Below are 13431 nucleotides of genomic sequence, written 5' to 3'. Positions count from 1 at the left end.
TGGTGGTAGTGATACCTTCATGTTCAACACTGTGTGGAGGCCAAAGTAAATAATAATAATGTCAGTGAATATTAATAATTAACAATAACAGCAATTAATTAAAAAAGGTAACTTCTTCCACCCAGCCCCTCTCTCTCTCAATATATATATATATATATATATGTATGATATTCCTGTGGACGCGTGCATGTGTGTGTATATGTGGGAATACATGTATCAATATCATATGAGGTTAAAAAGAAGTGTAAAGAACTATTGTGTTGTAGTAACCATTCAGATAAAATAGGAGAAAAGGCACACAAAGCCACGTTAATCCATTTAGAGCTCCCTCTCTCTGTCAGAAAGCAGACGACTTGACCTATGAACAACCTTAACGGAGACTGTTGTCAGCAGATAAGAGGATGAGTGGAGTTATCTGCCCCCTAACTCATTAGGAAACGCACTGCCGCGCTGCACTTATTCTTTATTTTTGCGCATGTATATGTCCTGAGTCACGTCATGTTTTAAAGAACAAGATGTCTCAGCACATAACACTGACAGGAGCAAGGGAGGGGCTGCTGCTGCAAAACTCACTGATAGAATGAATGCAAAGAGCCAAAAGAACACTTCCTGTTGATGCAAAAAAATTGCAGCAGCAACTGTCTGACACATCTGGACTGGAGAGGGGGGGAGGCCTGGCTGTAGTGTTAGCGAGCTACTGAGGGGAATGGACAAGGTTTCGAGCTAATCTGCAAGACGGTGAGTTTGGCGGACTCGAACTTCGGCCCGGACTAGTCACCGTAATGCAATGTCGGCTCGTCTTCGCCCTCACACTGTAAGTAATGGGGTGGGGGGGGAAATCGTTGTCTGCCGCCGCACGCTAGCGACCAACTGCTAGTTAGCGTTAGCCGCTGCTGTTCGCTACGTAGCCCTGGCTGACAGCTAAGCTAGCGAGCACAGCGGCTAGTTCATATGACAGCCGACACAGTTTGTGTCCGCGTCCGACGCTGCAAACTCAGCCACTACACTCTGTAATGTTGTCAAGACTTGTGAGGCTTGCTTATAGGAAATGTGACTAAGTCGCAAGCTAACACCCTGTGCGTGAAAGAGGGAAGTGTGTGGAGAAGTTACACGTTTTAATGTAATAAATGTTCGGTGTCAGGCTAGCACACACAGCTGGTTAGCCTGTGGCTGTGTGCTGCCTGGTAGTTGGGTGTTTCGACCCCTGCCAGTCGATACTAATGTTGAACCAACACCAATCTAACTATGAGTTACGGTAGAAATGAGAAACAGTGGAGACATGACAAGATAAAGCAGGTGTGGGGGGGTGGTGGTCGAGCTAACGCTAACGTTAGCCGCTCCGCTATGTAGAGCCCCTCATCGATGGCTAACTCGAGTACGGGGCTAAGTGAAGCACTGACAGAATGGTTTTGTTTTAAAGTTTCAAACACCGCACTTTTGTTCCCCTGTGTGTCTGCATTGTGTGCAGGTGCCACAGTACCAGTAGTACATGCTGACGTCCCGCAGTGTTCATACACGGTGATGCTAACACGGCTAAATGTGACTTTTAATTATTAAATGTGTAGCTTACACTTGCGATAAGGTCTCGTAGTAGTGTACTGGGCGGCATCGGGCCCGTGTGTGTTCATACTGTCAGAAAGTGAACCTGAAGTCTAACGACACCAGTGTCAGCACCGCTCCCGGTCCCAGTTAATGTAAACCCACTGTGCGGTGGGTTATGATGGGACGAAGTGCAGTGACATGGCAGGTTATTCAGTACACCTGAGTTCACCTCGGTCACCTCGGACTTTGTTTTCGTGTTACTCCTGTGGCAGCTCAGCCCTGAGATCTCCCACCCTGCTGCATCCACCACCCAGTGAGAAACCAAGAAAACACACGTTATTCCTGGATACTGCATCTGACACCAGTCCAAATATTTTAACTAGAAGGCATGTCAGAACAGAGCAGAGCCAGGGCCATTTCAGCATTTGCATGAGTAGGCATTATGGTTTTGCACCCATTTAACTGCAGCCGCTTTTATAGTCCTGTTTCTGTTCTGGGGGGAAAAGCTGTAAAACTCTGCTGGTTGGAGCCATTATGGCTGAAATTAGATGCTAGGTGAATAAGTTGATCTCGGTTAAAAAATACAGAAAGAAAGCGCTGCTCCTGTGAGGTCTGTTGGGGGTAAAATGTGGTTATTCAGAGATGGTTGGGGTGTGGGTGCAGTGGTATGATACTGTCCGCAGCAGCAGGTGCCATGTGTTGTGTTCTGTACATTTATATCGTTTTGGTGATCTTTTTTAATATTTAGTTTTGGGTTCATGATGTTCTTTAACTCGTTTTTTGAATGAATGTACTAAAGTTTTTATTTCTACCTGTGTGATCACAGGCATATTGATATTGTTTTGGGAAAAGATGACAAAATCTGACTCAACGAACATTTGAATCTGCTCAAACGGTTGCCCTGCCCATTTGGTGGTGATAAAAGGTGTTCTGAGGACACTGCCAACTGTGCTCGTAACAGCGTAATCACTGCAGGGTGTCTATATAGGTGAGAAGACAATGGAGCGGGATGGTGTCCTAGATAATTAGTACAGGTGTTAAAAGCACCTTTCATGCTGCAAACATGACTAGTAAATTTGTCAGACCTGACTGTAACATCTGCTGGAGGAAAGCACCAGTTATGGAGGACAGAGTTAGAGTCTCGTGGCTGTGGGTCAAAGTTACTCTCGTCTGAATGCATCAGTTTTTGCATGAGGAAAATATTTGGCTGTCATTGTTTTTCTCCTGTAAAATCCCTAAAACATATCTATCTAATTATAGAGCCTCTCCTTGAGTGGCACAGGGTCACCAAGAACTTGGCCAACTTACTTAAGTGACATGGGACAAATGAAGTACCACATATAATAGGATTTCAGAGTTTTTATAGATGAGTGTTTTACTTTTAATAGAGCAAAGTTAAGAATGGACATGTTGTAGCAAACGGATAATGAGATCCTTTAAGTCTTTCACTTGTGTTCATATGACAAGCATGTGAATAGGCTGTAATGAAAGATAACCATTTTCTTGGTTTCCAGTTTTTCACAATAAACAAGTCAAATAAGAGAACACACCCAAAGGCAAAGCATACAATATGTAGCTCTGCATATTGACTTCCCTCTTCGCTCTTAACAATTTTCACAATGTATGTTATTCTTACACTTGCAAAGTTCCTCACATCACGCCTTCCCTTTAATGTAACACAATCTATTTTTATCTTGTTTTGTGCTATCCATTTTAAATTGCTCTCTCTAACCTTTGCCTGTTAAGCATTTCTCTTCTGGATCTGGTCTGGAAATGCTGCTGATGTTGAAGAAAGCACACATTGCTTAGCTGCTGACATTGATTTATCCTCTACTTTTTTCTTCCTTTTTTTGACTCCATATAAGACTCTGCAGCTTTCCACTACAGTTGTGCTGATCTTTTGGTTAGCCAAACTATCACAAGATACTCAGCATCCTTTCTGTGTACCTACATGAAGCAGCTGTGTCAAACAGGTTTATTACCAGGCGGAGAACATGAGCCACAGATGGACTTTTTGAGCTGAGTTTTAACATTTTTGGTTCTCCCCCATGAGCCAAGCATGTGCGTCTCAACTACTGAGTGCACATTCTTTGGCTGGCCGTCAACTTGGCACGATCCAGTATGCATCTTGTTGGCAGCCATCGCTGGTATGTGATATAGTGTATGAACATGTTCTATGTAGAGGTGGGGGAGGGGAAATAATGCACACCTTGTTATGATTCTCTCTGTTTTGTTACATCTTTCCCTCTCCTGTGCCAGGATGAGAACATATGGACAGGTTGGATAGGTGTCTTGGCATGCTTTGGTAACTGGAGTGCTGACAGGGATTGCATGTGCAGAAGATCATTCTAAATTGCCGGCATTGGTGGGGGGTTGCTGGTTCAGAAGAAGACATAGGATGAGGGCAGATGGAATCCATGTGTGGTTTTGCAAGTTGGAGATATTTGCATTTACAAACACAGAATTATACAATATGTACCTTTTGTAATTATGTATGACAGGAGTGGTTTAACTAGTTCTGCTGAGAAGGCCGGGTCTATATTGGTTAATGTTTTATTAACCAGCTCAGGTCAGTGTATTACTGTGCCACTACTAGGCTTTGTAGTGGTGGGTTTTGAATTTTTAATTGTTGATCAATTTGCCAAAATGTGATTCAATCAAAGTTTTTTGTGACTAGCATGTTATGAAATATCTTAACTCACGGATGGGCAGTGATGTGCTCATAAGAAGTGAAAGGATTAACAAGCCTCAACAGTAATTACACAATTAAAGTGTCATTACTTTGACACTTTAATTCAGATGCATCAGAGAAGCTTCAAAAAGGAAAGACATTCAATTCAAGAACACCTGGTGCATGCTCACCTTTTCAGGTAGAACCAGATTTTCCTCTTACTCTGCCAACTGCAGTATATATACCTGTATTACCCCCTCTTAAGACTATAATTAGCCACAGTAAGCTGACTGTATACATTGTATTGTTGTATTCCGCCAGTTGCATTTGTTTCATGTCACTATTTCTAGTTTAGCAGTTATAGCACTGAAAGAATAAATGAATAATGAATAAAAATGAATGTATGCTGACAAAATATGAGCATATGATAAATTGCATCTTTGCATTACCTAGTGTTCTTTGTAATCTCTGTCCCTCTAATACTTTCACTTCTACCATCAGTATTTTCAATGCTTATGTTGTACTTTATTTGTGTTGCTCTAAAAAAAGATATCAGGTCAAAACGGTTAAAATATTTATTGGAGACAATTTGAATCAGGTTGGTGATTTATCAGCATTTCTGGCTTAGCAGATCATGATATTTCTTTGTTTATCTTAAGGATTAAGAGTAAAGTTGTCTGACTACATAATATTTAGTCTGTGCCATCTCAATACTTTCATTGGGACAGTATTTACAGTATCAGTAAATATAAGAAATGTAATATAAATTCGGGACCGTAAACATCACTGTAAAGAGCATAAATAAAAGTAGGGCTGGGTATCACCACTGAGTCAGCGATTTCAGATATTTCACTTTCAGTTTCAACACTGAATGTGAAAAAGATTATCAGAGAACTGATAACAGTTGTACATGGAACTGCACAAATTTAACAAGGCATTATTAAATATTAATGTTTACATTAATAAATTACCTCAGAGCAGTTACATTAATATATTTTTAATTTAACATGACCAGTGCCAATAGGTGCATTAGTCAAGAGAGTGTGTTGCATAGATGGTGCAATGTGTCAAGTAAGCAACCCTGAATAGATAAAGAAATCATCTTTTAAATATATTATAACAACAACATGAGATTTTAAAATCAAATCACCACACAGCCAGTGTAAATATGACATACTGTACCCGATGTAAACATCTGTAATACCTCAGGAAAATCACGTTGCTGTGATTGTCTACCAAAGCTTTTGTGCAGTCAGCTAAAGTGGTTGAGAGATACATGATGAATAAATAAATACAGTGTGTATCAAAAGAAACACACCCTAAAGTGTGTGAGACACTATGCTGAATGTTGGTACAGCCACAATGTTTTTTTTTTAACATTGTATTCATGTACAACAATGTAGGCGTATATCGTTGCATACAAAAGTTGTGACATATAATTCTGATTTTTTTTTTTTTTTTGCATGTAGATAATTTGATGGTAACTTTAATTCAAATATCTTCTCCAGTGGCGGTTGTTGTTTTAGGTCTGATGTTTTTGCAGATTTTGTAACTTTTGTTGAATGGTCTTGAATATTTGTGGTAGTTCCGACTCTGGTATTTCCTACTTCAACTTCATTTGAACAAGTAGAAGTAGGGCTGTATGATATGACCAAAATCTCATATCTCAATGGAGTTAATTTTGTATCTGGCTCAGGTTTCACATAGTTAGTTGTTACTCCTTGCTCATACTTTTTCTGGACAGTGTAAATTGTGTCCATGTCTTTGCAGAAGTAAGTTGCAATGGCAGCCAGTATCTCCTTCCATCTACATGATTTTTTTTCTCTTATCAAAATGGATGTGGTTGGTTGATGTTGAGGCTATAAAAAGCTGGTGAAACATCATGATTGACAGCTGAGGCTGGTCAGGCAGATGTTTCGGCAGGAAATCATTTCACAGTCATTGCTGGAACAGCTTCTATCTAGTTTTTTTTGTCTCTTGAATCCTGCGACGGATATGCAGTTCTCAGCAGGCAGATAGACCTCGACATAACACTGCACATAAGAGCTTACTGCGAGCATATTTAGAGGGAAATCACAATAATCAAACCTCACTGGCCTGGTATTTCTCATATACAGTACTGTATGAAATAAGCCTCAAGTGTTCATGTTTCCCATCTCATTTGTGTTCCATTGAACAGTTTTTTTTGTTAACTGAAATTGTAAAAATCATGCAATCCACAACAAATGAAGTGTTTCAAAACCTAATGGGTTTTTTCCCTTTCTTTTTTCTTTCCCATCAGGCTGCCGACAAACTGGAGAAACATATCCGAGAAATGGACGACGGCAGTTACATCGAGTTCGATGTGCCGGAGTTCAGTAACACTGTTCTGACTCAGCTCAATGAGCTGCGGCTGCAAGGGAAGCTGTGTGACATCATCGTTCACATTCAGGGCCAGCCATTTCGAGCCCACAAGGCTGTGCTGGCAGCTAGTTCACCTTACTTCCGTGACCACTCAGCTCTCAGCACCATGAGTGGCCTTTCCATCTCGGTCATTAAAAGCCCTGAGGTGTTTGAACAGCTTCTCGCATTCTGCTACACAGGTCACATGTCCCTGCAGCTCAAGGATATAATCAGTTTTCTTACAGCTGCCAGCTTTCTACAGATGCAGACCATCATTGACAAGTGTACCCAAATCTTGGAGAGCATCCACTCTAAGATCAGCCTCCCAGTTAGTGTCTGCAGCCCAGAGAAGGATGACTCGCAGACCAGTCGCAATGGGGTCAATGACAGCAACCTCTTTGTGAACCCTACCCAGATCTCCCCCCCTTACTACTCCCGGCAGATTCAAGCAGGGCACAGCTTGGGCCGGGGTCGGCAGCAGCAAGAGGAAGGCCAGTCGGACCGTGGAAGCAGTGATAGTGTGTCAGAGCATGATACTCCCATGGAGGGAGAAACCGAGCAAGTGGAACTGATCGGCAAAGATGGGCAAGTAACAGATGTTCATGTGAAAGTAGAGAAGACAGACAGGCCCACTTACTCTGATAGCTCCTCTGCTGGTGATGATGGTTACCACACAGAGTTGGTGGATGGAGAACAGGTATTGGCTGTTAGTGTGGGTTCTTACTGTCCTGTCATCCAGCCTGCTACCTATTCTTACTCAGGGCTGTCCTCAAACATGTCCCCATGCTTTGTCAACCTCAGCAGCTCTAGTCCTTCCCGCTCCATACTCAGTGGCTTCAGAGGAGGGCGAGCCAGGGCAAAGCGCCCCCTGGCCATCCCAGCAGGGATGCTGAGTCATATCAAACCAGGCTCAGATGACAGCGAGTCAGCTGTTGGAGCCACAGGGTTGGAGAATGATGTGCGCGAGCGCAGCTTGCGGAGCCAATGGTACCCTTACAATGAGAGACTCATTTGCATCTACTGTGGAAAGACCTTCAATCAGAAAGGGAGCCTGGACCGCCACATGCGCCTGCACATGGGAATCACTCCGTTTGTTTGCAAGTTCTGTGGCAAGAAGTACACGAGGAAAGATCAGCTCGAGTACCACATCCGAGGCCACACGGACAACAAGCCCTTCCACTGTCAGATCTGTGGAAAATGCTTCCCATTTCAGGGCACCCTTAACCAGCACCTGCGGAAGAAGCACATGGGCGCATCAGAGAGCAGCAATCATATTGATTCTCCAGAGAGGACGGAGGGAAGCTCAGGCCAGAAGGACCAAGAGGAAGCGTCTGAGGGGATGGCCTTTGAGGCACAATATGCAGAAGAGGCACCAGCCAATGATATGGAGGAAAGCTCAAAATGTAGTCCAGAGGAGGCTCAAGCATCCAGATGTGATTTTTAGGTTCTGCTTCAGGTTAAAGAAGCTTTAAGAAGTGTTTATTTCAACTCAAGTTAAAGGACTCTTTTTGTTTTGAATCAGCTCCCTCTAGTAAGGACATTTCTTGCATTAAGGGTTTCTGACAATTTTGTGAAAGTAAAGTTGATGAATGCCGAGAGGAAATGGGTGCTTTATAGAAATTTGATTCTTACAAGCAAAGGGAGTAACAACTTACTATTTTTGAGGAGGTCCCAATAATCAAGACCCCCTTATTGATTTCTCTTTTTATCTTTCAATGTTTTTTTAAAACATATTTACAGAGTTATATAGGCATGTTGCAATAATTGATAATGTGAAAGCTCTGGTAAGATGCTTGTCATATCACCTTTTTACCTGACCTGTTTTTGCACATGTGGCCACAGGAGGTCACTTACTCACAAGGAATGATTTTTCTGCCAGTGCAAAGCTTGTGTGACATATCCGTTCAATACCTCATGATACAACTATACATACTCATAACAGACAGTATTTTAACTTAAAATGAAACTCACCAGGTTCTACCTCATAGCCAAGAACCTACCAGGCACAGATATTTTCACCGTTTGAAATCCGTTCTAGGTTGTTTGTACAGTATCTTTTTGCCAAACCCTGTAAAGAATATTCACAAAGCCTTGATACTTAACAGGAAATATTCCTTGCTGATTGTATGGATCAGGGACAAAGTCCTTGTCAGTTGTTTCATCGTCAGCCAGGTTAAAATGATGATTAAGAAGGTGCTATGTTAGGAGTGCATTAAATTTGCTAGCTTGTGTGTTTGTTTTTGGCAAATGCACAGAACAGAGTAAGAGAATGGCCCTGCATACTTTCAAGATATTGTTTCGCTCTCTTATAATGTTTGTTCTACAAAACACTTTAGGATTTTAACTTGTATCACTACTGGAGATCTCAGTCTGTTGGCCAAGGTGGTTTTAGATGCTGTCATCCATGTAATGGGTGAATTACATCCTCACAGTGAAAACATTTATATTCCTCTTATACTCTGATGGCAGATTTATACTGAACTATTCTATGTGTTTTGTCGTGAGGTAGGCTTCTAGATAAATACTCAGCATCTAACTGAGACACGAGTACTCATTCTGTCAACTCAGCACAGTAGGAACAGCCCTGGATCTGTTCACATAAATCAATGTAGTATCCTAGTCTGAATAATATGCAAACAGAAAGAACAAAGGAATTTCAGCCATTTTGACATGGTTTTTCTCACCTTATTTGAAAGGATTATGGTTTGTTTCCTTTTGTCTTTCACTCTGTCCTACCTTTTACGATGGGACAATCGATCTGTGATCTTTGTTTTCTGCATTGGTTGGGGTCAAATGCAGACTTGGAACATTTTTTTCCTTATTTTATCAATCCTACTTTATGGCGTCGACATAGATGTGACATAGCTAGACTAAGGCTAAGAGGTAAATGCTTTTAGAGGTAGCTGGTGGGTGGGATGGGAGCAGTGATAAAATGTGCTAATCTAAGTCTTAAGTCTGATGCAGTAACAGTGTCAGAGTATTACTGCTTCACCGCAGTGATTTTGTTTTCCTCCAAGTAAAAATATTGCGAACGTTGATTAGACTGTAATCACATGAATAATATTGGCTACAAGTCAAGCATATGACAACATTGTATTTTATCTATACTCTTTGAACTGTGGGGATCAGGGATGGGGGTGTTTTTTAGCATATATAGACTGGGTTTTATTTCCATTCTGATTTAAAAGAATCTACATTCACAGTTAAGACATAAAGGCACTTAGAAGGCCTCATTTAATTATCCTACAAATTTAGAGCTCAGTTGGGTGGTCCATTTTCTGTTGTCCTTTGTTTGCCATTCAGCTGTTTGAGGCCTTTTTTTTGAGCACCTGCTTGTTTTCGGTCCCGTCTGGTCCATGTTGAGTTTTTGTCAATCAATTTGAGTTTGATTATTTTATAGTTTTCATATAATTTTCTACTTAATGTTGGTTTGGTGGGAGAAATTTGTGTTTTGTTGCTCATGTCCAACGTTACCTTAAGAGTGCAGTTCTTTTGATCCCAGTGAATGTGCGGTCATGGGCTTTACTCATTGACAGCTAAGATGACTATCCAAAAAAATTTCGGGAATTTTTCAAAAAAATCGCAATAGCTAGCTTTTCGTTAACTTTTTGTGTACGCATTTATCACCAACACTTTTGTTCATCATCACCCACAGTCTGCAAACCTACACAGTTCTTTTTTAGATAAATGTTTACTAAGTCAAGTTTATTTCTGACAGCTGCTGATGTGACAGCTGATCTGACCTCATCAAAAATCAGTCGCTGAATAATTAGATTCTGCCTATAAAGATTCTTGCCCTTCACGTAGACAAAATGAGCAAATGAAAACTGTCTTGCATTATTGTCGGAAATGTTTTGTGAGTTATAGGTACAAACTGCTAAAACATCTTTGTGCCAAGAGTTAACACCAAAGACTAATAGGTGATTTTTAACAGTGAAGTTTGACTATATTGTATAATTGAAAGCTTATTAAGAAGAATAGGTTCTAGGACTAGTTCATTGCTATTTGCAAGGAATGTATGTTTCCCAGCTTAAAACAATCACTTGTGTCAAATTTGAAAAATTTGCTAAAAAGACATTAAGCCGCAAAGTCATGAATAACATATATTAAGCCATACAAAAGCTGACAATATAAAAGTTGTGCAATTGTAATTGTTAAAAGCCAATGTAAACAAGAGAGAGAATACTTAACAAAAAGTGGCATCTTAAACTTAGTGCCTTGCCACAAGCTTTACATGTTAGATTCTGGCACTTAGATCCCTGTGCCTCTTTCATTTATAAGTGGATTGAATAGAGAGATTATAACAAAGTACGGCCACATTATTTACTGTTAAGTGGTACCAAGGATGAGAATGCATAGAAATTATTCAAGTGATTCTGTCCATTTTTTTTTTCATAGGACAGAGAAGTGATTTTAAGGTTGAACTGATTTTGTAGCAGTTGATTACAATCAAATGAGGCAGACTTGTTCCCTGCAAGCCATCACCCCCCATGACTTACTGTATACCTTCTCTCCAGCCACCGAGGACAATCTTTGCAATGTACTGTAGTTGTAGACATTTCAATGAAGGAAGGAGATGCATGAGAAACATAAATCTACTTCTTCCCTGTTCTCTCTGAGCATCTGGCAGGGGAACAGCTGCCTGGGTATTTAGCTGATGATAAACTGTGGAGAAAAAAAACAAGCTTACCCTCATATACTGTAGCTGAATTGCACGTTGCTCAACCACAAAAGTTGTATAAAATTGCCAATGGATAATTTTTTTTTTTTAAACTTGACATTTTTTGTATTTGTGTCATCGATTGTGCACTTACAGTTTTTCGTTGATAGTACATACCAATTCCATCCAGGAGTCTAGATTTCTCTGTAGTTATCCTTGAGGAACTCACCTTTAACGGCCTCAGTCACTCTCTTAGGGACCTTTTCCCCTTAAATGGTGGTTCTAGACTAGTCAGGTTTTTTTTTTTCTTATCAAATGAGTAAACCAGTCCATGTCTTCATCATAGGTGAATTGAGGGGAAATAGTTTCAATGCTTTTCATGAACTATAGTTACTTATGTGATAGTACACATCTACAGAACCAGCTGAACTTGACACACTCGAATCGACTCTTTGTCAACTCTTCGTTCCACACCTCAGAGGAGCGAGAGATGCATTATGGGCCACAAGTAATCAAATGGAAGTGTTTACAGGGAAGGCTGTCAGACTACTTTTTTGAAATTGCAGCTCGTCCTATTCCTTTTATAATAAACTCACTTCAGGTAGTTTACGAACACTGATACAGGCTTAGAAAAAAATCTTAAGTCTTCCATAGCTTTTCTGTCAGTTTCTGTCCACTGTGTATTCTGAAAAAAAGCAATAACCTTTTTAGAAGTGGTGTATTGGGATCATCAAGCCTATTGAAATATTGGCCTGTCATATATCAAACAAACTGAATGTCAGGGAGCTGTTGATTTAAGTAGGACCAGGACAATTTGACATTGATTTATTTTTATATATTTTCTGAAGCCTTGGACAGGTCTGCGCTCCATCTTCAGAAAATATATATATATAAATGAAAAAGTGGTGTCTTGATGGTTATTATGATGATGATGATGATGATGATGATGATGATGAAACTCCAGTGGATAGTCAGTAAACTGCAACACAAGAACTGAGCACGTGGTTCAGTCGTCAAACTCAGTGGCACTGTTCAGAGTTGCACCTCCAGCTGTGTTAAATAATGAAAGGGATTTGGCGCTGTATAGCCACTGTTTGGGAGCGGGCTATCTGCTGTCATGTCATGGTTCAGTGATCTCCTTTAGCTCCCCAGGCGCCGAGACTAGTTGTAGTTGTTGAGGATAAAGAGGGGAAGTTTTCAATCTAGCTATTGTCCCTTTCCCTTTTATAACTCTAAACCCTGCAATATAACGTCTCTGGCTCATATTTGGTGACAAGGCAAAAAAACCTTAGAACTCAGGGTATATCGTGTTGCAAAGTGGTCTCATTGGACATACACCTTATGTCCATAGTATAATTGTGCACTTCTCTTCAGGTGGGGAAACAAGTCCTCAGTAGTGGTTCCCAAACATTCTGCCTCAACGTCTCAATGAGCACCATATTTTCCACAGAGCTGTAGCTCGGGGAGCTTTGGAGACCACGACCTGAACCATGGTAGCAGTAACGCCCCAACTCCTGTTTTTGTCCACTCTACACACAACCTCACAACCCAACTGTGAACCTCAGAACTCTACTGTTTTGTACAACTATGAAGTAAATGAAGCTAGCTAGAGCTGATGTTGTATCTATTGCCATTTATGAATTTATTTTATAGCATGAAATAAAATATATTTATTCAAATTATATATTTTACTCATAATCATTCTGTGCTGCTTCATTTTGGTTCTTAAGCTTGTAAATCGCTTTTTTATTATATAAAAAAATGTCAATAGAATAATGCGTTTGTTTGTAAAATAAAGACGCTGATTTGGCTCTGATTTGTCTTTTTTGTTCCTCACAAGTGGATCGATTGTCTTTCTACATGTGCACAACTCATGTAAAGCCTCTGATGTAAAGGGAAAATATGAACAAACTCTACTATTCAGCCACCCTTTAATTATCTTGTTTACGATGTGTTGAACGCCTATACATCCTATATGTTCATAATGTGTGTCTGGCATGTGTGGAATTCAGAATCCTGCAGTAAGACGGTATATGAAAGACAAGTGGAGGAATACCCGATGCAAGTGCAATTCTGAGCCTCCAGAGGGAGCTAGAGAATAACAAGTACACAAATGTGTCCCCCTTCTTCAGTCCCAGAAATTCAGTAATTTCTAAATGAGAAGTATATTATCTCA

The 13431-nt window shown here is 40.5% G+C and overlaps 1 protein-coding gene across 2 annotated transcripts; it reads left to right on the top strand.

Annotated features, from left to right (window-relative positions):
- Positions 1-429: 429 nt before the first annotated feature.
- zbtb34 (zinc finger and BTB domain containing 34) lies at positions 430-13065 on the top strand. Of its 2 annotated transcripts, none has more exons than XM_035165915.2 (2): positions 430-738; positions 6495-13065. In XM_035165915.2, exon 2 carries the CDS (start codon positions 6528-6530, stop codon positions 8037-8039), a length of 1512 nt encoding a protein of 503 aa, XP_035021806.1. In that variant the 5' UTR covers positions 430-738; positions 6495-6527; the 3' UTR covers positions 8040-13065. The 2 variants fall into 2 exon arrangements, with proteins under 2 accessions (XP_035021806.1, XP_035021805.1); XM_035165914.2 differs by having other exon boundaries at positions 431-814.
- Positions 13066-13431: the final 366 nt, after the last annotated feature.

Source organism: Hippoglossus stenolepis, chromosome 9, assembly GCF_022539355.2.
Source record: "Hippoglossus stenolepis isolate QCI-W04-F060 chromosome 9, HSTE1.2, whole genome shotgun sequence".
Lineage (NCBI taxonomy): Eukaryota > Metazoa > Chordata > Actinopteri > Pleuronectiformes > Pleuronectidae > Hippoglossus > Hippoglossus stenolepis.
This window is presented reverse-complemented; position numbering and strand designations above follow the sequence as displayed.

Bases quoted from the DNA above. Each gene is read 5' to 3' on its own strand.
- zbtb34 (XM_035165914.2), top strand. From the start codon at position 788: ATGTCGGCTCGTCTTCGCCCTCACACT. The intron at 815-6,494 runs GTAAGTAATGGG...CTTTCCCATCAG, and splicing joins CTCGTCTTCGCCCTCACACT to GCTGCCGACAAACTGGAGAA.